Below are 27,739 nucleotides of genomic sequence, written 5' to 3' on the forward strand. Positions count from 1 at the left end.
AAGCATTAAATCCTCAACACCTACTGTGTAACAGAATATGTTGGTAAACTCATAAACCACCTGTTTTAGAATCCTATCTCCACTGACTGGAGACGCCAAAAGCCCTTTCAGTAACTTGAAAGTGGGGTAATGCAAAATAAAATAATTCTGGATAAATGTAGGGAGCAGACCTGTTGGCAATCAGTCAGAATGGGAGGCAGATTAGTTTGTTAGGCATATATTAGAGTAAGTAGGTAACAGTGACAGCAGATACAGAAATTGCTCTGGCTTTCTCAGGGAGATACTGACCCATAATCCACTCAGAGCAGAGAGTAACAGTTCCCTTTACTGATGCAAAGTCATATTAGATTGAAATAGCAGTAACTCCCATTACAGAAAAAACCACAACATTGCCTGTTCTTTCCATGACTTCTGCTGGGCAGAAGTTAGTTCATCAAAGCTTGCTTGTTTAGGAGTGATAAATATGAGGAATGCTCAGTTTTACTAGTTCCAGCCTCCTGGCCTGATGAAATAAGCTATCTAAGGACTCTTATTCTCTGTCTACCAGACAACAAAAAGGATAACAAATATCCTAAAGGATATTTAATGACATGAGAAAACTGAAGGGAGGATCATTATCAGTGCAGTGTCTAGGTAACTCTCTTAAAAATCAAGATGAAAAGCTTTGGTGAAAGTGACCTTCATGCTTAATTTTCCCTTTTTGCCTTTCTCCACACTTGAAGCTCTCATGTTCACTATTTTTTCTGCTTTATTACCATATCACTTACTTCACTAAAATATTTCCATTACTAGGCAGGAATTTGGATCCAGGGTAGTAATAACTGGAAACATTGGTACATGCAGAACACAAAGGCTGGTAGAAAGGGTGAGATCTTCTCTTTGTAGCAGATGGAGCAAAAACTTGACATAGGTTGCTAAATATAGGGATTTTAAAATATTCTATTTAAATCTTGATTTTGACTTCAAGAAAGAATAAAATGATCATAAAATGTTCCTTGGAGTAGACTATGATGTCCCCTTCCTGGAGTGCAGAAATTTCTGGGGAAACATAAGGAAAGCATGTTGGGGATGAAAAGACTATGTACAACTAGGGGCTGTAACCCTGTGGGCTGAGCTGTGGGAGGAATAGAATAGAACAATAAACCAGGTTGGAAGAGACCTTCAAGATCATCGTGTCCAACTCATCAACCAATCCAACCCACCTAAACAACTAAACCATAGCACCAAGCACCCTATCAAGTCTCCTCCTGAACACCTCCAGCTTAGTCTGACTTACCTTATTGGTCCACCCTGCACAGGCTAGCAAGCTCCCCTTATCCCTGCCAGGTCTGCTGCTGGAGTTATGTCACTTAGTAGGTCTGGGCTGGTAACGGGCAATGCCCATGTCAGACATCTTTCAACACATTCAGGCACTGTGCAATGCTTCTTGTCCAGTCTGAGAGGAGCAGTTACCTCTCCAGATACCCTCAGACTAGAAGAAGTTGTTTTGATAAGCAAATAGCCTTGCATAAAGTTCAGGTGAAGGGGAAAGATACTCATTTTCATAGTGTTTGGGTTGGGGAGAAAGTCACATTATTCCATCACAAATTAACTATAAGCACCCAACCATCCTATAACTGATGGAATATCTCAGGATTATTGCATGTTTGTGATTTCTTTCCCACTGAGAATTTGTTTGGGGCATGTGTTAACTTAATATATAAACAAGGTGCAAACAGTGCAGTTAAGCAATAGCCTGAGGTTAAAAACACGGTGATCAATTCAGTGTCTGAAGTCGGCAGGGAGATTGTCTTACTGCCTTAGGAAGACTTCAAATTAAACTTGTTTTGAAATGTAGCTGTTAATCTCTGAAAGAAACTCACTTCAACGATAGAATAGAATAGAATAGACCAGACCAGACCAGACCAGACCAGGTTGGAAGAGACCTTCAAGATCATCGCGTCCAACCTATCATCCAACACCACCCAACCAACTAAACCATGCAACAAAGCACCCTGTCAAGTCTCCTCCTGAACACCTCCAGCAATGGCGACTCCACCACCTCCCCGGGCAGCCCATTCCAATGGGCAATCACTCTCTCTGTGTAAAACTTCCTCCTGACCTCCAGCCTGAACCTCCCCTGGCACAGCATGAGACTGTGTCCTCTCGAAACTGGTTTTCCAGGGTTGAAGAGAGATAGTTGAGCTCTCCTGATGCCTTTAGGAGAGAGAAAGGGGCCGTGTTCCCACCATGTAGCCTCTTTGCTGAAACTGTGTTTTGTAGCATGTGCAAGGAGAAAATCTTTAGGTAAAATCAGAGCTGAGCTCTCTGCCCTGGGCACTGTTGACCTCAGCCCTCTGTCACCAGCATCAGGCAGGGATATACAGTCAACCTTGTGATCCTTGTGATCCCTTCCAACTATGACTGGTACTATGATACTATGAACTGCTTGAGCTAACAGAGTCAACAGCTTTGTGTTTATTTTTGTTGAACTTCTGAGACCTTATTAATTTGAATAGAGTTTTTGGAAATAATGGGTATCTGCACTTCCTTCTGTTCAGCTTTCTGTTCTCCTTGGTATTTCATTTGAAGTAAGCACAGGGGTGTGGCCTCACAAGGAGGAAAAATCCCTTCTCATTTCAGAATAAATAGGAGGAGGATTAATCTGCATCTCCCAGTAATCAGATCCTCTGATTGCCATGGCTTTTTAAGATGATTGTGTACTCTCCTGTACAAGATGGATTGCATATGTGCTTGTGAAGTAAAAGTTAACGTGGCTGTGAAAGTCTAACAAGTTTTTCTCCATGTTCATCATACAATCACCATGGAGATGTACCATCCCAGTCTACAGCGTGAGGCAGGGGAAATCGTCCTGCAGTTGTTCCATCTCATGCTCTTCTGAACCTGTAGGACATTGGCTATTGCCTGGGTCTCTATGGAAAATGAAAGCTCTCCCAAAGTAACAGTATGGAAGATTCAAATGAGCATAGGAGAACAGGGGAAGGTGAACTAGACAAAAAGTTCCTTAAGCTAGTTGCTCCGTAGAGTATAACCCAATTCACAGGTGGTCAAAAAAAAGCACAACTGCAGTTGGTTTGTCAGTGTCCAACTACCATCTTCTGAGCTGGCCTATGTTGTCTCATGGTTTCTAGTATCAGGGTTTAAATTTGGGAGATAGATGCTGGGTCTGTTTGTGCAGTAATGTACATGATATATTTGAAGCCCACCCTACCAGCAGGGCTCCAAAGCGTTCATGGTGTGTCAATGTTGTGGTCAGTGTTTTGCACAAACCACTAAGTCCTTCCTTCCTTTTGACAGATTGAAGACATCGTTACAAAAATGCAGGATGACAAAACAGGAGGAGTTCCCATCCGCACTGTCAAGAGCTTTCTGTCCAAAATCCCCAGCGTCGTCACTGGTAAGAACCCTGGTTCTAGCAAGGAAGAGAATGTGAGCTGGTACTCTCTAAAGGCAGGGGAAAAAAAGGAATGTAATTAAAAAATGGACCCCTCTGCTTAGTTTTTCTGCACATTCTTGTTACAGAGTGAAGTATTGAACCATGATTTCTTAATTCTGTTTAAGAAGTCATTTTATTCCTGTGGGGTGAGTAATTAAAAAATGGTACATAGCTTTCGTGGCTCTCACAATATCACTGGAGGCATTCACCGTAGGGGTAGGATGATCTTAAGGAAGAGCTCACAAAAGAATGTGGAATTTGGTTCCTCTCTCACACCTAAATACTCTTATTGGACTTCTGTGGTCATGTGAGATCACAGGTAGAGGAATGTGAAATACCTTTTATGCATGTGTGCTGCTTTAGTAAAGCTGTATGTACAGAAGTGTGGACGGTGCAGAAACTGGGAGTTAAAGTACAAAACTGTTCCTGTTATACCTTCCCAGACACTATCTTTCAGTGCAACAAAGGTCTTTGACAGATGAGGAATTTATTCAGGGTGATGGACATTGCTTGAAGGATTTGTACCTGGGTTTCTGATACCTCTTTTCACTAAGGCTGTAGTAGTAGTGTTCGCTGTGGTGGCACCAAACTACAGTTGGACTGTTGTCCAGTTTGAGATACCCTGCTACTTCTGTGAGTTATACTTTGTGATGTTGTATATCTCTAAAGTAAACATGGTTTTGTCAGTCCTTCAGAGTCATGTTCCAAATCAGACCAGATGCACACACTGATGTGTCTGTTTAGGAAAGTTTCCCTTTCTGTTCTGAAAAGTGAAGGGCATCATCTTCTGCAGCTGCAACTTCACTACAGTAAAATTCATATGATCATTAAAAATGAAAAGTTGTGTTGTTCCATATAGGCAGTACAAAAATAACTGAGAGAAGACTGGCAGTTCAAAGGGACCTGTCTTGCTGTTGTGGTCTTTATACTGCTGTAAAATGCTGGGGAAATATCTGTTGCCAACAGGGATGCTGGCAATGCAACTGGTGTCAAGCCATTGCAGAGAGGGTTCCCTACAGTGGAGCATATCTGAGCCTGAAGCACTTAAAAAATACCTTTCCTGTGAAAATGATTGGATTGAGCAGAGTTGGAAGTTGTGTTGATTTGATTCAGGAGTACGATTTGTTATCTTTATATCAGAAAAAGTGTCCATCTTGAGGTACACAAATGGAATACAAATCTACAGGGTTCTTGGGGATTGGCAGGGAATATGGAAATTGGAATGGAGCTTTTACTTAAACGAAGCTCAGTCCAGTTAATCTGGTTTTATTGAGCAAGAGTCTCTTCTCTCTGAAATTGATTTCAGGGCAGTGACTCAGTGTAACTGGCAGTTGCAGGATTAGGGTTTTACAGTGGAAAAGAAACATGAATTTAAAATGAGGTGTGAAAATTGTGTTACTAAATTGCAGGATATGGCTGGATCAGGTATGAGCTAACTGTTCTTGAAGGCTCCTGAGAAAAATAACCTTTTAGCTGATTTGAAAACTCATTCCATAGGTCCAAGACTGCAATATACAGACTGGATGTCTTAATACTCACTCAACTAAAATATGTTACTGATATTCTTGTAAATAATCATAGCATTAAGCAATTGATGTAGTCATCAAACCACTATGTACTACTTAAAAAGGAAACAAAAGACCTCATAGCATCTTCAAACCAATATCATTAGGTGCCACCCTGGCTGGCAGCTCCTTGGTGTGATGGAAACTGCCTCCTTGCACTCTGCTGTTCTGGAAGAGCAGCTGCAATTACATCACGTTAAATGGTTGGCTTTTGACAGCCCAGGGAATAGTGAAATGATGGAGATTAAGAACCAAACCTCCCTCCAAAGCTCACAGAAAATTGCCACATTTGGAGGGGAACAAAGTCAGTATTATGCCCTTCAAGGGATTTGAAGGCATCTCCCTTGAGAGGCACTGGGCAGTGCATGAAGCCTCTCGTTTGAAAAGTATGGATGTTAATGGCTCAGCTGACCACCCAATGTTTTCTCCATTTCTCATTTATTTTTTCAGATGTATAGACCTACCTGCTAGTAGACCAAACCCAAAAGGAATTTCTATATGATTTCATTACTTGGGATAGGTTAGTGAAGAGCCAGAGCACTTTAAGAAGCAGGAGCACCTGTGTTTGAGTGGAAGCTGAAGACAATGGGTTTGCTTTGTCTGAAGAAGGGAAAGCTGAAGGGAATGAGAGGCTGTAAAGACAGGTTCAGACCTGTTCTCAGGAGTGCATAGTGGAAGCACAAAAGACAATGTATGCACATTGCAGGAAAAGAAATGTCATCTAGATTTAGGAAGGAAGTTGTTTATGGTGAGAGCATCTGGTGTTGGGCCCAGCAGCCTGCAGAGGCTGTGGAAACGTTGATTTGGAGCTGTTCAGAAACCCCTGAGCCCAGCTGAAGTGAGCAATGTGATCTAATTGCATTTGGCCTTGCTTTGGATAGAGGTTGGACCTCCAGGGAATCCCTCCAACCTGAATTTTTTTAATGATGGTTGGATACTCATTTTTAGTGCTTGTGTAATTCCACTCAGTGTCATGAACACAAGAGAAAAGCTTGTATTTTTAAAAGCTTTGGACCCTTTCTTGGGAAGAGATTAATTTCTGGATTCTGGTGTCCTCAGACAATCCTTATTTCTACCTGATGAAAAATAGCACAGCAACACTGAGGTGTGATTTACTTGGCAAGCTCACAAAGACTGTGATTAGCAGGGGTTTGTTTGTGCTTGACACTTCTATTGTAGTTACTTCTCAACAGAGAAATGTAAAGTCTTAAAGAAAAACAAACATTACAGAAGTGCCTTGCTGCTCTAAACAGGCAGCTCTTTTTATCATATTGCAAAGTGGGTGCTTGATTTTAAAGTTTGAATACCAAGGAAGGAGCTGCTCATGTCTGTTTTGCTTTTATCTGTCTTGATGCCCAAGTTGTGAATGAGGCACTGTGTAACATGAAGGAGCCTCGGGTATTGGTCATTAGTGATCCTCTCTTGATAACAGGAATCTGGGTAAAGGATGAAAAAGCCCTTTTTGTGTGTATGATGAGTCTATGTGGATATGCTGTGCCAAAGGCACATTTTAATCTGCATTAGAAGCAGATTTGTGTATCCTCTTCCTTGGCTTTTGGCTCAAAGCAGGTCATTCAAAAGAGGACACACCACACCATTATCTTCTCGCTTAAGACTTCACTTTTATAGGCAAGCCATGGAGAATGAAAGTGAGATGAAACCAGTCTATGTGGCATCTCTGTGCATGTATCTGACATTGCTCAGTGGTAAATTTAAAGTATGGAATGAAAAACTGACTGAGGACAGGTGTTGAGTAGTGATGTGATCCCTGCCTAGGCTGGGTTGTTAGCTGATGTATGTGATGACAGTTGCTGCAATGGAGTTGTGCATTTCTCTTCTATTGAGAAAACAGTTTCCTCAGTAATGATTTTGTTTCTGTAAATGAGTCAGCAATATGCTATTTTCCCAGTTATCAGACTGTGGTAAGAACATCTTGTTATATTAAGCAGCCATAAAACTGGCTTTCTAATCTTCTTTTTTGATTTCCATATGATTGTATCTTAGAAATAACCTCCTGTTTGGTAGGAAGACCAAATGCATATACTCTCTTTGCCCACTGACCTGGCTCTAGGCAATATTGCCAAAACAAGTCAGAAAGAAATCAGTGCTGCAACAGCTGAGCTTCCCAGTGCAATATTCCACCTTCATGCTTTCCAATCTGCCCCCAGCCTCATTTCAGATTTACCCTGGTCCTGTGTGCCAACTGATCCTGTGTATCAGCATCTTTGCTACAGCAACTCAAGGGAGACAGGCAATCTACAAGCCTTGCACCATTCTGTCTTCTTCTGAGGAGGATTTGATCCAGCTTCACTCTGAGATGTAACCCCCTGACTTCAGGCAGTTCTGTGTCCTGTCCCCACAGCTCCATTTGGAGTGATGCCTCCTCTTTCCACCATTTCACTTGCATGCTGATCCTGACCCTTACCCCCACGCTTGCTCATCATCTTGCCCTGCTCCCAAAGTTGTGTGTGCACCTGTGAACAGATTGGTGGGTGATGTTCCTGCTTTGCATTAAATGCTGCCATGCAGGCTTTGTGCATGCATCTTTGCCAATGCATTTCACTCCTGACCTGCCATGTCTGTCCCAGACATCTCTTAGCATAAAGTGCCAGTATTACTGAAGTGTGCCAGATGGCCTGTCATTACTCAAGACTCTTGATCTAAACTAAGTTTAAACTGCCATGTGTCTCTGTCTGAAGAAGCCAGCATGTGTCTTGGCAAATGTCTATGGACTTGTCCCAGAACACATCAGAATGTCATTCACTCCAAGAAAATGCACTTGGCTGGAGTATAGAAATCCTGTGGCACTGGGAAAGAGTGACTTTATTTTTCATATGGCACAGTTCAGGACAAAGAAGTTATGCTGGAGGATTTCATGCATCCATTGCATAAATAGGCTCCCATGGTGATAGTCTGCAGGTATTAATTGCCTTTTCCCTTCAGAAGAGCTCAAACACATCTGTCATCCAGGTGTGACAACCAGAGGCATGAGGGGGAAGAGTTCCTCGTGACCAGGGTGTGAAAACCTTCCCATTCAGAGGAGCTGTGCAAGGAAAGAGATTGTGGCATGGTAAGCAGGACCAGGACTAGCAATACTGGTGAGAGCCAGCACCCTTTGCCTAGCAGGGCCCAGAAAGCAGGCTGTGAGGATGAGTGTTTTGCCTCAGTGTTCACTTTTTTAATGTTTGTTGTTTCTTTTCAGGAGTAGAACTTGCCTTGGTGCTTTATGAAAACTACTTTCATTGAGACCAAAAGACTCCATAAGCTGGCTGAAAGTGGATAGGGCTTCCCTTGCAGTGCCTGTCCAGCTGCTTGCATCACCTGACCTTAGGGTTTTACTTGGAGGAATGAGCCTGAAGGATTTCTTTGAATATTTGGGTAGTTTTATTCTAGATCTAAACCGCTCATTCCTTGATCTGGGACAGGACCAGTCTCTGGACCTGAAAAGCTGTAACATTGTTGAAATGGCTATCTAGGTCTGAACTTTTAGACCAGATCAATCTTTTCTGAAACTTTCTTTTTTTTCTTTTTATTTCATATTTCTTGTGCAGTTTTGCTTTGAGAAATAAAAGACCTGAAATGTGGTACTAAGTCTTTCAGGCAAAGTTAGTAAATATGGATAATTTCAAATCTAAACCAACTTCAATCTTATGCTGAACATGAATGAGCCAATTTAGTTAAGCAAAACAAGAGGGAAAAGAAAAACCAACTAACCCACCAAAAAACCTGACAAATCCTTTGCCAAAACTTAAATCAATATCAAACATAATTTTGGGTGCTTACTGATTTGTAAGTGATACAAAGAACATGCTCATGGATTAAAATTGACACATATAGTGCAGTGTAATGGTTTAGGTTGGATGTTAGGAAGAAGTTCTATACGGAGAGAGTGATTGCCCATTGGAATGGGCTGCCCGGGGAGGTGGTGGAGTCACCATCATTGGAGGTATTCAGGAGGAGACTTGATGGGGTGCTTGGTGCCATGGCTTAGTTGTTTAGATGCATTGGATTTGTTGATGGGTTGCACATGATGATCTTGAAGGTCTCTTCCAACCTGGTTTATTCTATGTATATTCATATACAGCAGATGCTACACAGTGAATTCAACAACAGTGCAATTGCATGGTATAAGGGGGCTTGCAAACTCTGGTCAAGCATACAAATCTGTGCATTTCTTATTAGAAAAATCAGTTGTTCTGAGCAGGGTGCATTTAAACTAATTCTAGTAAAGACTAGACTTCTTCATCACATTTTACATTTTCTTCCTTTGTACTTCTCTTCTTCAAATTGTACCTAGTGGAAATGTAATCCATGCCTCAGTAAGAAGGCTGTTGTACCTTTTAATCTAGCATTTCAAAGCTGCTATGAATCACATACCATTAGATACGTCAACTATTACACAAGTAGCACAGGCCTTGCAATTTATTGTGTTTTTTCCCTGTAGCTTTCTCTTAAGCTTTCTATTCCCATGCCAAAAGACAAATCAACCCAATTAAGGAGCTGAAGAATTACAGTCTTCATCCACAGCTCCCTCGTCCCTCCCTTTCTCTTTTTTACTTCATCCAGCATCCTGCCTTTCAAAGGGTGAGAAGAATGGGGGAAAGAAAGACAAAAGAGTAGCAATTCTTTGCCTGTTGAGTCAATGCTTATAAAGCAAAAGTTTAAAGGTTTTGACTTTCTGAGGACAAGGGAAGGGCAGATTAATTGAATAGGATATGGTTGTCAAAAGAGGAGAATGCAGCCAGAATTAGTTTTTTGAACAGTGAATATTCAATGTATCTCTGTGCAGCTGCGTCTTTGTACAGTTTTGTACACATGAAGAGCATGCAGTTTTTCTTAAGAATAAGCCTAATAGTAGGTCATATGCTAGAAATAAAGACAGGCTTCTACATTTGTAGGTGCTTTGCAGAAGGAGAATAGCTGGTGTTTGTGTATCACTGCCCTCTGCTGCAACCCAGATAGAGTTCAGCTCGGGCAACTCTCTGCCACATAACAAGCCGTGCTGTTTGTATTGCACTTTCCCAGCTCAGGTGCAGTTTGTGTGGTGTGTTCTCTGTGCAGACTGTTCCGTGGTCCTTGCTAGCTGTTTGGCGTGAACCCAGCCTAAATATCAGGATGTATGTAACTTCAAAGCTTCTTGGAGCCTTGGGAGGAAGGAAGACATCATAGCTGGCTGCTGATGCCACTTCTGTGTGTCTTGTTCATAGCTTTCCATTCTTTTGGGACTGCTCAGCTCTGCACAAGAGGGCTCGTATGCCATATGAAGCTTGTGCATACCTTAAGTGTGAGCCCACATTGTGGGATAAGTCCTAAATGGCTACATGAAATCAAGCATTGGTTTTAAAATTACCAAAATGGTACGTAACCATGTACTTTCATATGACAGCATTTGAAAGTAGTAATATACGAGGTGGAAAATACTAGTCAGTGCACAGCAGTGGGTGCATTAAAATTTGGCTTAGGGCACTGCAGAACACTCATGAAACCCATCCTGAGGCTTTAGTATTCAGACATTAAAATGGCCTCTCAAGAGCTATCTGAAAGTCCTGAATGTTATGTGAAAGTTAATTTCTTTACAGTTGTGAAAGTCCTTCCTGCTCATCCCTGCTGGATTTGGACCTTTGCATTTGTCAAGCTTAGCTATGATAAATCAGCAGCTTAAATAGTCATGCTACATGGATATTCCTGTGGACAATAAACATACAATGAAATGTCACCAAAATCACTAAATGGTCCAGCTTTATATTTCTTCACTGACTTCTCTTCCTGGTCACCAGTGATGTTGTCAAAAGGGAAAATTTGGGAGGGGGGAGGATGGGGGGGGGGGGGGGGGTAGAGGGCCTTCCAGCCACCTGTGTAGAAATTAGAACAATGCAAAAGTATAATTTCTCTTACTGAAGAACATGAGCATAAAAATTACTGGGCTGGAAGGAATCAAATGAAAGCCATGAGCCTGGAACAGAGCAGGTCTATTAAAAATCGTTTAATTATTTTTCCAGGAGGTCTTACAGGCCTTTTTAGTATTTTAGTAGAGTCTAAAGGCTAGAATGGAAACAGATTTCACCATAAAATAACCTGCTGAGCTCTGGTGTGTAGATGAATTGGTAATTCAGTCACAACAACAAAAACCCGTTACATATTAAGAGCATTCTTGTTGCTGACTGCAGCTTTATTCTGAAACACAGCATTTAGTTGATGGAATATTGTGGCTAATGAATAAAGCACTGAAAAGGAAAGTCAACAATATTTCAATGCCAGTCAAAATTCATAGGAATGAATGACTGATGCTCTTCTGCATTCATCTGGCCGTCTTCAAAAGCGCCACATTATTACAACAGTTTGTTTCCAGATCTGAATGACACAGCAAAAGAGCAGAGGTTAATTATAAGTAGTGCATGACTTTGATTTTTTTATGTGTATGTGTGCTGAGCAGATTGCACTCAAGCTGCAATACTTCACCTCTTCTGTCTTCATAGCAACCTTGGAGTCACGTGGTGAAGGCTCTACCAACACAGTTCTGTTTTTTCACACCTTGTGCTTTGTTTCTGCCGTGCCTCCAGCATTGCTGTGGGCTGCTGAGCATCAAATACACAGCAGGGCAGCTTTGCTCCCACAGTGCCTGAGAAGCCACATACCCACCGAGGTGGATGTGGAGATCTGACCCTTAGACAAACCATTTTTACCTTGAGGCACTGCAAAAGCAATGGTACGTAAGTGCCCAATAGTAATCAATAACAATGTGAAGGAAGAAATCTTTGAATGCAATATGATAACTGTTATTTTGGATCTGTTGCTTTAATTCAGTGCCACTCCAGCATTAGAAAAATCAACTCCTCTCATCATGTGGCAAATACATCAGCCTTGTTATTCTGTGCCTATGTTCTGTTCATTCTTTTCTATTGTTCTTTGGCTGCTTTACTCAGAGTAATTTTTAGAGTATTATTTATTGAGCAGTTTTTTTACATGCATTTTAATTAAGTGTCATATATTCAAAACACAACTGCCTGTTCTGGAGTTTAAATTTCCTGACTTTAATAGTATGTTGCTCTAATGAAGGGCAGAAGTTACCTTTAATAATTGTAAACCTAGTCTCATGCCCCTCAGTTTAGGAAGGATGTTGACTTGCTGGAGCATGTCCAGAGAAGGGCAACGAAGTTGGTGAGGGGCTTGGAACACAGCCCTGTGAGGAGAGGCTGAGGGAGCTGGGGTTGCTTAGCTTGGAGTAGAGGAGACTCAGGGGTGACCTTATTGCTCTCTACAACTACCTGAAGGGAGGTTGTAGACAGGCAGAGGCTGGTCTCTTCTCCCAGGCAACCAACACCAGAACAAGAGGACACAGTCTCAAGTTGCACCAGGGGAGGTTTAGGCTGGAGTTTAGGAGGAATTTTTACACAGAGAGAGTGATTGGCCATCGGAATGGGCTGCCCAGGGAGGTGGTGGAGTCGCCGTCACTGGAGGTGTTCAGGAGGAGACTTGATAGGGTGCTTGGTTGCATGGTTTAGTTGATTAGGTTGTGTTGGATGATAGGTTGGATGTGATGATCTTGAAGGTCTCTTCCAACCTGCTCTGCTCTGCTCTGCTCTGCTCTATTCTATTCTATTCTATTCTATTCTATTCTATTCTATTCTATTCTATATATAAGATTCCATAAGCAAGTGATGCATTTGTCCTGGTTTTAACTTAGTTGGCAGCTGAGCCCCAGCAATCTGCTTAAGACAGAGAGGTTTCTTCCCACACCCCCACTACTCACCTCCAGGTGGGCAAGGAGGATAAGAAGCCAGGAGGCAGAGATACTGAGTCGAGATAAGGAGAATTTACTACTGTATTTCAGGGATGTCAGATTACACAAAAGAAAACAGAAATACTGCCATACACAGCAGCAGGGGAACAGGCAAAACTTGAACCACCTGCACCCACAAAAATGATGGACTGGATAGAAGGGATGCATCCCAGCCTGGAGGCTAGGGAAAAGAATAAAAACACCTGGAGCAGGAAGCTTTATAGAATATATTTCAGGTGCTATAAACCCCAGCCAGCTAGCATGGTGTAGACATAACAATCCAGCTTGTGCTGTGCCACTGCAGGGCTACCCTGTCTCCCATCCCTTTTGGTGGGTCCAGTCAGCTTAAATCAATATACTGCTATTACAAAATTGATGTTACCAGTAATTTAACTGTTGGCATGTGGTGAAAATGAAGAGTTAGTTTGTGGGGATTGTTTGTTTTACTCTAACAGAATTACATAATTACATAGCACAACAGGGTTTATTTGCCAGCCATAAATTGTGTATCAGTCAGAAATCACTGTTGCTAAAAGCTCCTCTATGGGACAGTTGGAATTTGTCTCCAGAAGATGCTGTAGCTGAAGGGGGTTGGCATAGCACTAGAGAGGACACTCTGTATCACCTGAACAGTGGATGAATAACTTGGTTTAGTCTGCCTGTTGCAGTAGAACTACTCAGCTCTGTGGTCAATTTGCACTACATAGCACCTAATAGTGACACAGATTTGGCTTTAGAACCTTCCACCAGAGATGGCAAACAAGAAAATGAAAACACTTTGGGGCTTTCCATACATATCCCTCATTAAAATAATACTATTTTCCATGTTTCCTTTAACTTTTCTGTGGGGATAAATCTCTCAGAATTGCATGCTGATTTCCCACAGATTTGTTTTGAATATGGTGTGAATTGATGAGCTTGGATATTTTTGATGTATGATTCACTACCCCATGCAGAGAAGAAAATGATATTTTAGTCCTGCAGAGAAATAAAAATAAGCAATTAGGTCTTTATTCAGTTAATTCCTATTTGATGGCCCTGTGCTTTGCAAGAAGAGAGTCTCGGGATTGTATTCCATCCTGAGGTCCCTTCAACAATAAGGATTTTTTTCTCCACACAGATACTTCCAAAATATGATCAGGAAAAGCAGGATATGTCTGTATCAGTGAAAGGTTTTACATGCACTCATTGTAGGAGTTTGTTTTGTATTGCATGGATATAATAGAATTCTTGTTCTGTTTTTTGTACACCTGTTTTTATTTTGACTAGCATCCTGGGTTAACACATCCCACACTCACGAGCCTGCTTTTCCCTGCACCTATGGGAAAGAAAGTAACACAAAGAAATCTGGATTGAGGAATTTACTGAGATATTACAATGCACTATTACCTTAGCCTATTTGCAGAAAACACACAGCAAAATTGAGAAGCAGCAGCAGAAGCCAGCGATAAAATAGTTCCCCTCAACCCCAGCATGCAGCCAGCCCAACACCCCAAAATAGAAGCAGCAACCAGAACAGAAAGCCTTTCATGTTGCAATCTGAACTTCAAGCCCCATGATACTTTGCTCTAGCCAGCACTTTAATTTTGAAGCTGGCATGAGGGCAATGTGGCATTGAATGTATTCATCAGGAGATTCATTTCAACCCATGACAGCTAGGATTGTCTCTATTTTCATGAGGGTTTTTTGGTTGTGGGGTTGTTGGGGTTTTTTAAACCTCATTGTTTATTAGTTGATGCCAACATTGTTGTCAGATTTACCTGGGTGAATAATTTGTTTGGCTATTCTTTTTGGATATTTTACCTTTGCCCTAAGTATACAGTATATTTAATTTCTATTTCCTCAATAGGTTACACTGACCCAAAGCCACTTTTTACCAAGTGAGGTGTTTGCCAAACATCCAGAGTTGTTTTGTTGAATGCTGTCTAAACTTTCCTCCTACAAGAAGCACAGTGACAGGCGAGCTTTCTGAGGAAACATTAATAGCTGCAGAAGAGAAATAAAGGTTACTCCAATAAAATTTCAGTCAAGGCTATTTGAGCCTGTGGTTTCTGAAACTAATGGATTGGACAGAGGCATGTTCATCAAAGTTTATTTCTTTTGTCAAGTAGAAAACCAGAGCCATAAGACTTGAAATTTCAAATTGTTGTATCATCTTTTATTCATCATTTATGTCATTGCTACGTAGATATTGCATTATGGATTTTATTAATGTATTTATAAGATGGAAGAGTTGATTTTTGAGCTCCAAAGAGTGTTGAGTACTTGACACAGTGTCTTGTTCTCTTGGAGAACTGTAAGATGCGCTTGGAGATGACATACTTAGAAGTGAAAAATACACAACAACTCCAAACAGTAAAAAAAAAAACCCAACCAACAAAGAAACAACTTGCTTTGCTGAAAGTTTGGTGTGTCTGGGGACTGTATTCTCCCCAGCAGGAGCTGACAGGCATCATCTTAAGACATGCAGCCGTGTGCCCAGCAATATATAACACAGATGTAAAGGCTCACAAGTCTTGATGTGTATCCTTGAACTGCTGTAAGTGCAGCATATGTTCCTGGGAGGAGAGGGCTGACCATGAGAATAGAATAGAATAGAATAGAATAGAATAGAATAGAATAGAATAGAATAGACCAGACCAGGTTGGAAGAGACCTTCAAGATCATCGCGTCCAACCCATCAACCAATCCAACCCACCTAAACAACTAAACCATGGCACCTAGCACCAAGTGAGTAGGCAGAGGAGGGATGGAGACTTTCACCCATTGTGCTGACCTATGCAGCAAAGGGTTGTGGTGATCCTTTGCTTACATACAGCCTCCTGGCTTCCAGTCCTCTTCATAACTGTAGATCTTACAGGAAAGCACCCAATTTTAAAGATGCCTGGCGTAAAAAGTCTGTTGTGACCTTTGAAGAAGTTGCTGTCTCCCTTAAAAAAGTAATGAAATGCCCAAAACCTATTCCTTGTTTCTAGTCTGACTTTGTCCAGATCATCTTCTGGTACTGAACCTGGTATTGTGGTTGACACTGAAGATAGGTGTTCTCCTCAAAAAGGTACCTGGTTACTGCAGTGAAATCACTACTTCACTTTCTATTTCTGAAGTTTTTAATAAAACATGTCTCTGAAAGTACATCTGACGATAAAGCACTTTTCCCAGGCCTGTTTTTCCTCTTGTGCTTCATCCCTAGACCCTTGTCCAAGCTCTTAGCTGTTTTGAACAGTGAACATGAGAATTGTCTGAAGTTTTCCATTGACAGCTATACTAGTGCCAAGTGCAGGGTGATGTCACCTCCCTGATCCTGCTCCACAACCAAATTCCCCATCAGAGGTGGAAGACCACACTGACCTCTCATGCTACCCATTAGCCTGCTGGGTGAAAATTCCTAACAAGAAGATGACCATCAAGAAAGGGTCTGGTAAGCACTCTGCTTTTCTTCTACCTGTGATACATAGGTAAATTGAGGAGTTTCTGGGTTTTAAGAAGTGTGTTAGCATATCTCAGCACTATCTCTGTCAGTGACTTACTGCTCACTTGTTCCCTGTTCAGCATTTTGCTCCTGTTGTCAGCATCTTGCGTACAATAAGAGTACAGTGGCATGTTACAATCTTTCTTTGCAGACTGTTCTTCCCCATTAACTTATATGGGCTGTCCCCTACAGACAATCTCACTCAGCTGACTGAAGATCTCTGTGGGTTCCTCTGATTTCTTGTACAAGGCAGCTGAGCAGACATCCATGAGTGTATTCTTCTGTATTTGGATACTTCTATTTAAGCATGGGAATGTCTTTCTCTACCCCAATAGAGAGCAGCAGCAGGAAATATTAAACTGAACATAGCCAGACCTTTCTTCTTGCAGAATGCTATATATTAAGAAAATAACATAAAGCTGTTTTAAATTAATGTTATATTAGCTTATCTTGTTTAATCCTGTTAGTGGCTTGTAGTTTTGCTGCAGACACATGTTCTATGTGCTCAGGTTTTGCAGATTCCTCCACATTCCCCAGTTTTCTCACTTTCTGGGGATGCAAGGAGGTGCTTGAGGCAGAGGTATTACGGTAGCTGGCAGCACTAGAGCACCCCTCTCTCTCTCTGCACTGGGAGACACTTTCTGGCAGCCTTGACACCCCACTCAAAGTTCAAAATGGGGATCTTTGCATCGTTATTCTGTAATGCTTCTCTCCCCTTTCTTGGCAAATTTGTCAGGGTTGTAACATTGTAAATGAGGAATAGTGGGGAGATTAAAACACTATCTAATGCAGTCAGGGCAATGAAGCTCAATAAAGTACTTGCAGCCTCTCTGCTGCATTCAGTCAGCCTGTTTCTTGCAGCCTGTGTGAGTTAGATTGAAGCATAACTTCTAATTAGGTATCTGGGTCATGTTTGACACACTCTTGGTTCAGCATTGACGTTTCTGTGCTCCTACTTAGCTCTAAATTTGCCAGCTGTTTTCTTTAAATAATTCCACCTTCCATTAAAGGATTGTGCTTTTTACGTAATTACACCCACAGTAGCGTGAGGGCAGCCACAGGGACACGGAGGTAGAAATAGCTCAGTGTTTTCCACCAGCTTTGACATTCTTTAATTGCACCTTTAAAGTCTGGATTCCCACCTCTCCTGTGACAAGCTTCTCTAGTTCTGCTGAGCTGTCATTCATAATGTCTAGACTCTGTCAGCTTAGGCACAGTTCTGGAAAGAGCTGTTCTCTCTGCTACCACGTCCTCTAGTACCTTGCCTGTCAGCTGATCAATCTACAAATGTCAGGATTATTTTGCCTTTCATTACCTCTCTTCATCAGCCAGGAGATTTGTTATCAGTTTGGATACATTCAGGCGTGGGTTGTGTGAGTTTTCTTCGAAATTGTCTCAGGCTACAAGCCATTTTATGAAACAAATTCACATTATGTGAGTTAAAATAGTACCAGCACAATAGAAACAGATTGTGAGGTTGCTGGAAAAGTCACACCAGGGTGCAGAGTACCAGACGAAGAAAAAAGGCTTTGTATATACAGTGTCAGGCCAGAGGTTTGTCAGCCTGTGAGTCCTATTGTTCAATTAGGTTTCACTCTGTTAGAGCCTGTGCTGTCAAAGGCCCCTATTACAAGAGGGATGTGGAGGTGCTGGAACGTGTCCAGAGAAGGGCCACAAGGATGATCAGAGGGCTGGAGCACCTCTCCTATGAGGACAGACTGAAGGAGTTGGGGCTGTTCAGTCTGGAGAAGAGAAGGCTCCGAGGTGACCTAATTGTGGCCTTCCAGTATCTGAAGGGGGCCTACAGGAAGGCTGGGGAAGGACGTCTCAGGATCCCAGGTAGTGATAGGACTAGGGGGAATGGAATGAAGCTGGAGGTGGGGAGATTCAGGCTAGATGTGAGGAGGAGGTTCTTCACCATGAGAGTGGTGAAACCCTGGAATGTGTTGTCCAGGGAGGTGGTCGAGGCCCCGTCCCTGGAGGTGTTTAAGCCCAGGCTGGATGAGGCTCTGTCCAGCCTGATCTAGTGTGGGGTGTCCCTGCCCATGGCAGGGGGGTTGGAACTAGATGATCCTTGTGGTCCCTTCCAACCCTGAATGAAACTATGAAACTATGAAACTATGAAAAGATCTTATAAAAGACATCTGGTTTTGTCACTGCCCACTCCACTTTCCTGGGATCCCTGGGCTAGTCTGTTTGTGGAAGAGAGGGGTTGTCCATTTTTGGGATAATCTGTTAGAGACTCATACCTGTGTGCTACAATAGGTGCCTTGCTAGCACCTTTTCAAAAATACTTCCTTTTAAAAATGCAGAAATTCTGCTCCTCCTAGTTCAGTCTTTGGTCCCTGTCTGCTCATTTTGCATTTGCCTGTGGTGTCTTCCCTAACTGGCAGGCTCTGCACAGCCTCATCCACCTGCAATTCTATATTTTCTATATTATATTTCAGGCTTCCTCAGGGTAGCAGTAATCATTATTATGGACATGGAGGTTTGCTTTGTAGAACAGAAGAGGTGTCCTTCACAGGTCATGATGACAGAGATGGATTAATATACTGCCACAGCAAGATGTAAAACCCACAGCTGGTTTGCGTCATGTCTGCATGAGTCTGCTGAGCCACCTTGCTGGCTTTACTAAATTAAAGGAAGGAAGCATCTGCTCTTCAGCTGTGCCACTTGGCAGGGCCAGATCAGCCCAACTGAGTCTCCAAGCCTGTTTCTGCCTCTTGCTAAGAGATGGAGTCACTCAGAGTTCATCCTGTCTCATCCATTGTGTAGCAAACTGTTTCTGGAGAGGTACTGTTTTGTTTCACTGTCCGGTCTCTGGAGAAGACCTATATAGACTCGCACATGAACACAAATGACAGCTTCTTTTTGGTTTGCCCCTTAAGTTTATCTTTTTTTATTCTTGAGCTTTACAGATCAGACTTCTGGTGTTGAAGACACTGATTTCATGGCATGTTATGGGGGTACAGGATAATGCATAACCTACTCTCTACAAATAAAGCTGACAGGTGGGGCTGTAACAATACTGTATTTTGGGTGAGAGCTTGCTGAAGGGATTTCAAAGTCTAGAGGGGCTGCATTGTATCTATTTAGGGAATTCACTGAAGTGCTCTGTTTTGAGGTGAGTTTCTGCAGAAGAGTCACGAGAGGGTCTCTGCAAGATCTTCACGGGTATTAGGATACATGTTTTCTAAAACAGTAGCTTCCAATGAAACCAGGCTGCTGTGGACATCCCATGCATGCAGCTGTCCTTGAAACTGTTGTGGTGATGAAGGTACCTTTTTTAAGCTCCCTGTAGGGAGATAAAGCATGTCCCAGTTGTGTCCCTTTCCTTCTGCTTCTGGCCTTTTTCTCATTAACTACAGCTGCTGCAGGAGCTTGGTCCCGCCTAATGAGAGATGAGCATATAGAAGATTTCTCTGAGTTGAGACTTAGCTAACACAGAGCAAGTTAGCAGGTATGAACTGCAAAGGTAGGCTCAAAGGGGTGTAGTAGAAATGCCCACTCTGAGTCAAACCAGCACCTACCAATATTCTATCTGGCCATCGATCTTGTAGAGTACTGTGTCCAGTTCTGGGCCCCTCAGTTTATGAAGGATGTTGACTTGCTGGAACGAGTCCAGAGAAGAGCAACAAAGTTGGTGAGGGGTTTGGAACACAAGCCCTATGAGGGAAGACTGAGGGAGCTGGGGTTGCTCAGCCTGGAGAAGAGGAGACTCAGGGGTGACCTTATCACTCTCTACAACTACCTGAAGGGAGGTTGTAGACAGGCGAATGATGGTCTCTTCTCCCAGGCACCCAGTACCAGAACAAGAGGACACAGTCTCAGGCTGCGCCAGGGGAGGTTCAGGTTGGATGTTAGGAAGAAGTTCTACACTGAAAGAGTGATTGCACTATGCAATGGGCTGCCCGGGGAGGTGGTGGAGTCGCTGTCATTGAAGGTGTTCAGGAGGCGACTTGATGGGGTACTTGGTGCCATGGGTTAGCTGTTTGGGTGGGTTGGATTGGTTGATGGGTTGGACACGATGATCTTGAAGGTCTCTTCCAACCTGGTTTGGTTTATTCTAATAAAGGTTTATTCTAATATCTGGAGTAGAATGTGAAAAAAAACACCCACCCAATAAATCAGTACTGTGGAGGTATATTCCTCAGTCTCCAGATGTCTGCTGTGAGAGGCACAGTCAGATATTTTGCCCTTCTGTTTGGATTTGGTTGTGGTTTCTTTTTTCAGAAATACAGGACAAATGTTTTTACCTCACAGTAAGATAAAAAGCCTTCTAGGAAATAGTTTGGAGTATGATTACAACTTCTGCAACATTTAACTTTATTATGTGTAGCATCCTGTAGATGTACACAAAATGCACTTTTTACACTGTGTGTGAGAGACAAACACTAAAGGGGATTTTAGTGTTTGACTAAAAGAACATTGATATAAACATGTAGGCATTTAAAGCAGACGTAACTTGACTAATATAACAAGTGATAGTTCAACTAGATCGTTGTAGGTCACTTCTGACTGAAATATCCTAGTCAAGTAGCCATCTCAGCACTTAGTTGAAGGTCAAGATGTTGGTTGAGAACATGCTTTTATAGTTGGAGGTACTGCTAGTGCTATGGAGAACCAACTGCTGTGTGCAGCAGCCAGGACATCTCACTGTTAATGTGTAAGCATGCTTGGTGGTTTCACCTTTTCCTGTAGTTCAGGGAAGTGATTCTCCCATCCTTATCCCAACAACTCTACCTGGACATGCATTCCACTGTACTATCTTTTTTTTTGCCCCTTGCCCTCGCCCCTGTTTTACCTTCTCATAGCTGGGCTGTGCTTAAGTCACATAAAGAGCTTTAGCCTTTTATGCTTGTTTTTGATCTTGCCAAATGGTGGTATGATGCAAATGGCTTTGATGCAGAACTTGTTTGTTTTGGGTAGGCTATAATTTAGATTTTGGATTTATAGATACACCCAAAATGTACAAAACCCCAAACATCCACCAGTGTCTAAAGTGCATGGCTTACAGTTAATCAAATATGTGAACTGCAGAGTGCTTTATCCCTTTGGTGTTCCATTAATGAGTACTTTCATACAACAAATGATCTACTTGCCCTTAAGGGACTTTTTTGGGTATGTATCATTGGTCATTTTAGAAGAAATCTTGGCAGTACTGGAAGACTGATGTGAATTACATAGGTCTTTAGTGTATATGAACTGAAATATCTGCAGTGCAGTTACAAATGAAAGCATAACTAAAGGAAAAATATTCCCTGGCTTCCCCAGAAATTGCTGAATTGTAAAGCAAAAAAAGAAATAACTCAATGAATTATGAAATTTAATCTGGGATTCTTTGCCAGCTCAGGAAGGAGCTGAATGCTTGAAAACAAGGGCAGGCTCCTCCGATATCTATGTGGCTAGGTAAAACTCCTGAAGTGACTTTCAAAAAGGAAATCTGACATTAAAAACTAGCTCTGACTGTTATGCCAATACATATTGTGGAAAGCTGGTAGGGTGTAAATGTAAAAAGGAAGTCTAAGCCATTTTGAAACTTGAGTCCAGCATCTTTCAGAAATACATAAAGGTTGTCTGTAGGTATTTTGTCTGAGGCTGACATCCTTTACAGTCAAAAGATGTAACAGATCTATCTAGAGGGAATTCTCAGAAGCATGAATGGTTATTAGGCTGCATGGCTCACTAATAATCCAAGGGAAATATCCGTGTCCTTGTGCATTCAGAGAGGCAAAGAGATGCAAACAGCTAGAGTAGAAAAGATGAAACAGGCAAGGAGATGCATTGTTTTGCTTCCCGAATTACTATTTTAGAAGACCAAATTATAGACAGCGTACAAATACCCAGTAATTTAGTTTCATAAAAGGAGCATTCTAAACCAGCATAATCCATATAATTACTTCAAAATAGCTTTAAGGCAAAAATGTGCATTTAATAACTGGATGATAAAATTTAAGAGTTCTTAGTAAAAAAATCACCCAACCTCATTGAATCTATGCCAGCAGGCGAGCTACTTACCTCCATTCCTGATAGCCACCAATTGTCCTTCCTGCAAAAAGGATAAAAGCCCCTATTTCTTGTTTCTGTAAATCAACATTTACATTGTTTTAATATAAAGACAACAATTAAGCAGTGTGGCTATTTTCACGGGCATGTGGTTTGGCAGGGGCTGTTGAGGGTCTGTAACCACTTGGTCTCCTGAGGGAGGAATTCATTTGTGGTCAAGCTGCTGGTCTGTTTTCAAAGGTTGTAGGACAGCTCGTTGTGGTGACAGGTCAAGGTAGGCTAGCCAGGCTACTCTGGTGCTACAGAGTGGGTAGACAGAATCATGCCAAAAGGTGGAGGCAGTCAACTTCCTGACCCCATTTTATAAGCCTCAGAACTGTAAGAATTGGAATAGCAATTAGCAAGTGAAGGTACACGTGGCCTATGATGGTTCCACCCTTTTCTTGTCTCAGGTGGCAGTAAAGCGGTGCAGGCACTCTTTCTAATGCAGTCCGGGATTTTGGTGACCTACCTACTGCACAAAGTGGGAACTGCACTTGAACTTATGAGTGCCATGTGGCCCAAAATGCAGAAGCTGGCCATCCCTGCAGGTAGTACTTCAGATGGGTATCACAAAAAACTGTCTAGTTCTTGAGCATCTGCAAATGCTTGAACACATGTTTTTTTCCTCCTATAGTAAGCCTGCTGTGTGGTTTTCTGCTTTGATGCCACTTCTCAGCTTCCTGGACCTGATTGCATATCCTGGACCAGCCAGTTTTCTGCAAACACCTGAAATTATCATGAAATAAGTACATCCTTGCCATTTTGTGTTTATATTTCAAACAGTGGAAAAAGTCTGTTTTCCCTTGGCTTACCTGTCTAGATGGAGTTGAGGTGGGGTGGGGGTAAGGGGCAGAGTTGTGTTTCCCATGGGCTGGAGGAACAACAGGAGAACAGCATAACCATATCTTGAACTGTTTAAATTGTTCTTTGGTCAGCTCATCATCTGGTTATCAGATGCACAGGCACCAGGGAAAAGCCACAAGTATGTTGGCCTTTTTTTGTACTTTTCTGGAGGCTTCTGTGATGCCCATTTTGACTGATGTCTTGTGGTGGGTTGACTTTGGCTCAACGACAGGTGCCCACCAAAGCCACTCTATCCCTCCACCTCCTCAGCTGATCAGGGGAGAGAAATTATATCAAAAGGTTTGTGGGTCATGAAGGACATAGGGAGATGACTCACCAACTACTGTCACAGGCAAAACAGACTTGACTGTGGGAAATGAGCTAATTTGTTACCAAATAGAAGTAGGGTAATAAATAAGAAATAGAACTGAATCTTAAAACACTTTACCCCCACCACTTCCTTCTCCCCAGGATCAACTTCACTCCCAATTCTTCCCTCCAGCAGTGCAAGGGGAGAGGGAATGGGGGTGGCAGTCAGTTCATCATTGTTTATGCTGCCTCTTCCTCCTTACTCCTCAGGGGGAGGACTCCTCCCACTCTTCCCCTGTTCCAGCATGGGTGCCCAACAGGTCCTGCCAGCAAACTTACTCCAACGCAGACTTTCCATGGGGTTACAGCCTCCTTTAGTTTCATCCACCTGCTCAGGCATGGGATGTTCCAGAATGCAGATGGACATCTGCTCAGACACTTAGAGCCCCACCTCTCATCCTTCTTCACTGACCTTGGTGTCTGCAGAGTTGTTTCTCTTTCATATTTTCATTCCTCTCAGATAACTGTTGTTGCTCAGGTTTCTTTATTGCTCTTAAATATTATCCCAGAAGTACTACCACTATTGCTGATGGGCTCAGCTTTGGCCAGTGTGGGTCTGTCTCGGAGCTGGTTATCAGCTTCTCACTGAAGCCACCCCTGTAGCCCTCCTCCTACCAAAAGCTTGCCACACAAACCCAATACTTGTATTTAAGTACTTGTTGTTTACTGGGAATGGATACCCTCTGCAGGGCCTCAAAAGACCAACTGTTCCTGTTAAGCCTAATTTAAAAGGAGAGTTGAAGTCACAGCATCAAAAGCATCTCTGGCAGAAACAGTCACTTGGTTAGACCAGCATTCAGGAGTTTTGTAGGTGTAATTTACAGAAAGGTTTTTAATGGGACCTAGAGAGGAAGCTGGAGATGGTGACTGTAGCTTGCAGTGTTAGACACTGGAAGGGTGTGTTTAGAGAAGAAGATATGGCATTGATGTGAGAGTCACTTCTTTAGGAAGTTGGTCAATATTTTGTCGTGCTGTATTGCACTTTGTCATAAGGCTGCCACCTCCACATCTGTGACATGCCTCTTCATGTGTTTTCAAATTTTAAATTAGAAGACCTTAATGATTTTTCAAAAGCAAGTATGAAATCTCACTTTAATCTCTTCTCTTACCAGACCAGCTCCTGGAAACAAGTTGCTGGTTTAGCTGTAACTTGGCAGCCATCATTTGGCAGCTTTTGCTTAATGCTTACAGCAAGTGTAGTCATAGTCATGAAGTGAAGCTGTGTGAGCTCATTGTCTGAGACTGGAGCCTTAATCTGTACAATATTATAAGAAGAACAGGTCAAGTAAAGGACAATGGCTCTTGACTGTGACTGTGAGCCCTACAAAAAGAACCCATCCAGGACTAGACAACACCGAAGAGATACTGAGCAAAATCTTGTAACAATAAACTTATTTGATTGAGATCTTGTATTCAAATTTACATGGTCATACCATAGACTGATTGTGTTTGCACAAGACAGCATGTCAGTAAACTGGTGAGAGAATGTAAATATTGCCCTTTCAATTTGTTCTCTCTAATTGGAAACTATACTCTGAGTTACGTGTATTGGGACCTGCTGTGGTTTATTCTGGGCATAATGCTAGAAAATTTGCAAGGCACTGACAGGCTTCAGTCTGTGAAAGTAAAACCAGAATAGGAGCGTTTACAGAGGAAGCAGAGTAGGATAAGGGAACTCCATTGGTGGGAATTAGTACTGACATTCAACACACTGTGAAGTTGTATGGTGTTTCATGTTTTCAGAGTGCTAGGTAAACGTCAGCTCATTCATCTTTACAATCCTGCTGAGAGGCACCTCAATATTACTATGACACATTTTTCAGCCTTGTAATTGACCTGCAGCAATGTACCAGAACTGAAGCTTGGACATCCCTGATGCCAGGCTCCAGTGTACAAAATGAAGAAGTCCAGATACAATGAGTAGCAGAAAAGGACTTTGACTCAGGTTCAGGTATGTGCACAGACTCTGGCAGACTTCAATGGAAAGGGTGTCATGTTTCAGAGAATCATTTCAGAGAACCATTTAGGTTTTGCAGGTGTCATTTATTTTTGCATACCCGTCATTGCTTTCAACATTTTTATTATTCCTTGGGAGTGGTTTCTACAGGCTTAGGCTCTTGCTTCTTGTACATTTTCTCCACTTGCTTCTACTGATTCTCTCTTGTACCTTCAAGGGAGAAGCAAATGAGCTGACAGAGGAGAGCGTGCAGCTCTGTACATCTGTGCTTGCCTCTGTATATACAGCATAAGCTACTGCTAATTGGAGTATGAACAGGCTGGAAAGTTTATTTCAGAACAGATCAGTATATTGGACAGAATCTACTGAGCTTGTGAGGTGCCACAGTTGTGAGTAGTGACCAGCCATGATTTTGACAGGCTTCAGCAGACTGTGACAGTGCCATTGGCAGTGCAGTGGGTACAAAACCCAAAATGCTGACTGTAGCAAGGAACAAAAAGGCACAACCAGCACTGGTGGGGCAGTGTGGTTGCAGTTGGCTGGAGAAACTTTGTTTGCAGTTTTTGACAAAGGAATATGAGGCATGGCCACAGAGTTATTCTACATACCTCACTTGGGGAAGAAGGGAAAAAACAAAGAAGTTGGCCTTTCTGGAATATTTTATCTCAAATTTGCTTTTCTCAAATGTTTACTCAGAATTTCTTATGTGTGCACTGATTTATGGCCTGCAATTTATCTGCCTATAGAAAAAATTTTTGCATCACAAAGTATTGCAATTTTTGGTACTCTTCTTCAGAACACCAAGTATCTAGGAGGAAGAGGAAGTAACACTTCCAATCTTTGTGAGGTCTCTCTAGGGAGTTTTGACAGAGGAATAGCCCAAGAGGAGCTCTACAAGGTTCCTGCCTGTACATTGCTTACAGCTGAAACATGGGGTATTCTGCCTCTCCCACCCTTTTTGTCTATAAATGTTGATAATAAAATGCACAGCTGATGTGGAAAAGAGTAAGGGTAGAATGGTCAATGCCAGCTGTTATACAAATAGCTTGAGAGTGTGCATAGTTTCTTGATTATAACTGATTTTGGAATCTCTTGTAGTCAAGATACCCAGCCTGGCAGTCCTGAGAGGACAGATCCAAGAATGGCTTCCCAGCAGCCCACTGATGATGGTTCTTTTCCAGTATAACTCTTGGTCTGGAATGTGGTAATTCTATGTTTTCACAGGAAAGACAAGGCCACTGGAGATGCCTTCGCTATGTCAGAGTTGATTTAATTTGTGATCTCTGTATAAGGCCTTTGGAAGACTATTTTGTATTGAGATCTGTCTAGTATTTATAGTAGTATTAATAAATAGTGAGTATATTTATTAATGTTATAAATACAGGTGTCATGATTAGCAGTCACTGCATTGCCTTGCTTTTGTACAGTGGATTTTCTAGTCCCACTTCCAATCACCTTCATGCTTATTTTTGCACTGAGAGCCATACCATAAGCAATTTAGTGAAATACTTTTCTGACCTATCCTCCTGAGAAGGGATTGTATGGGTATACAGAGACAAAGCCATGAATTCCTGTATTTTTATCTTATTTTTAGTGCCTGCCTCTCTGTGTGACAAAATATTTTATTAGATAGAAGTGTCTTTTATCTCATGTTTTTCCCCCTGGGTTAAACATGATCTCTTTTTGGGACCGACTCTCTTTGCTTGCTTCTCTTGTACTGTTCTTTAGGTAAGTCCACTATAGGACTTTCAAAGCTTCCCCTCCCCTCCCCCCCCCCCCCCCCCTTTTGTTCCCCTCATTACATTCTGAATCTTCTGCTGCTGATGTTTCCCCTCTCATGATTCACTTAAATTCTTAAGGTCATAGCTGCAACCCATTCAGTTTTAGATGGTTTATTTTCTTCTGAAAGGAGAGAAGAAATTCAGATTACAGATGTTCAGCCATATGAGTTTTCACCTTGAGTCCAAGCTTTTACCTGATTGCATTTCTGAGATCCCACAGAAACACAGATTTCTTATTGCCTCCCCAGTGAAACAGAAGCAAATATACTTTAAAAAGGCAGGTACATTTATAAAAGCACAGTAAAAAGCCTGGGCTTCCCTTTAGGTCTCACAAGTATTTTGTATGTACCTAACAATTTATTCTGGGAGCAGGCTGGTGAGCTGGTGACTCAAGGTAGGAAGAAAGTTCTTCACAGAGAGAGTGGTTAGCCATTGGAATGTGCTGCCCAGGGAGGTGGTGGAGTCACCGTCCCTGGAGGTGTTCAAAAAAG

At 42.1% G+C, this 27,739-nt stretch overlaps 1 protein-coding gene across 4 annotated transcripts in view; it reads left to right on the forward strand.

The window, feature by feature from the left end:
- Window positions 1–27,739, forward strand: part of RGS6 (regulator of G protein signaling 6) — a 296,480-nt gene that overhangs the window by 177,604 nt on the left and 91,137 nt on the right. For all 4 annotated transcript variants that reach the window (XM_068162146.1, XM_068162148.1, XM_068162147.1 and 1 more), the window contains one exon: window positions 3,298–3,397. In XM_068162146.1, coding sequence (XP_068018247.1) covers window positions 3,298–3,397 — 100 coding nt within the window. The remainder of the gene's footprint in view (window positions 1–3,297; window positions 3,398–27,739) is intronic.

The sequence above is a fragment of the Melanerpes formicivorus genome, unplaced genomic scaffold (assembly GCF_026170545.1).
Source record: "Melanerpes formicivorus ecotype bairdi unplaced genomic scaffold, bMelFor1.0.p_v2 SCAF_62, whole genome shotgun sequence".
In the NCBI taxonomy this organism is placed as follows: Eukaryota; Metazoa; Chordata; class Aves; order Piciformes; family Picidae; genus Melanerpes; species Melanerpes formicivorus.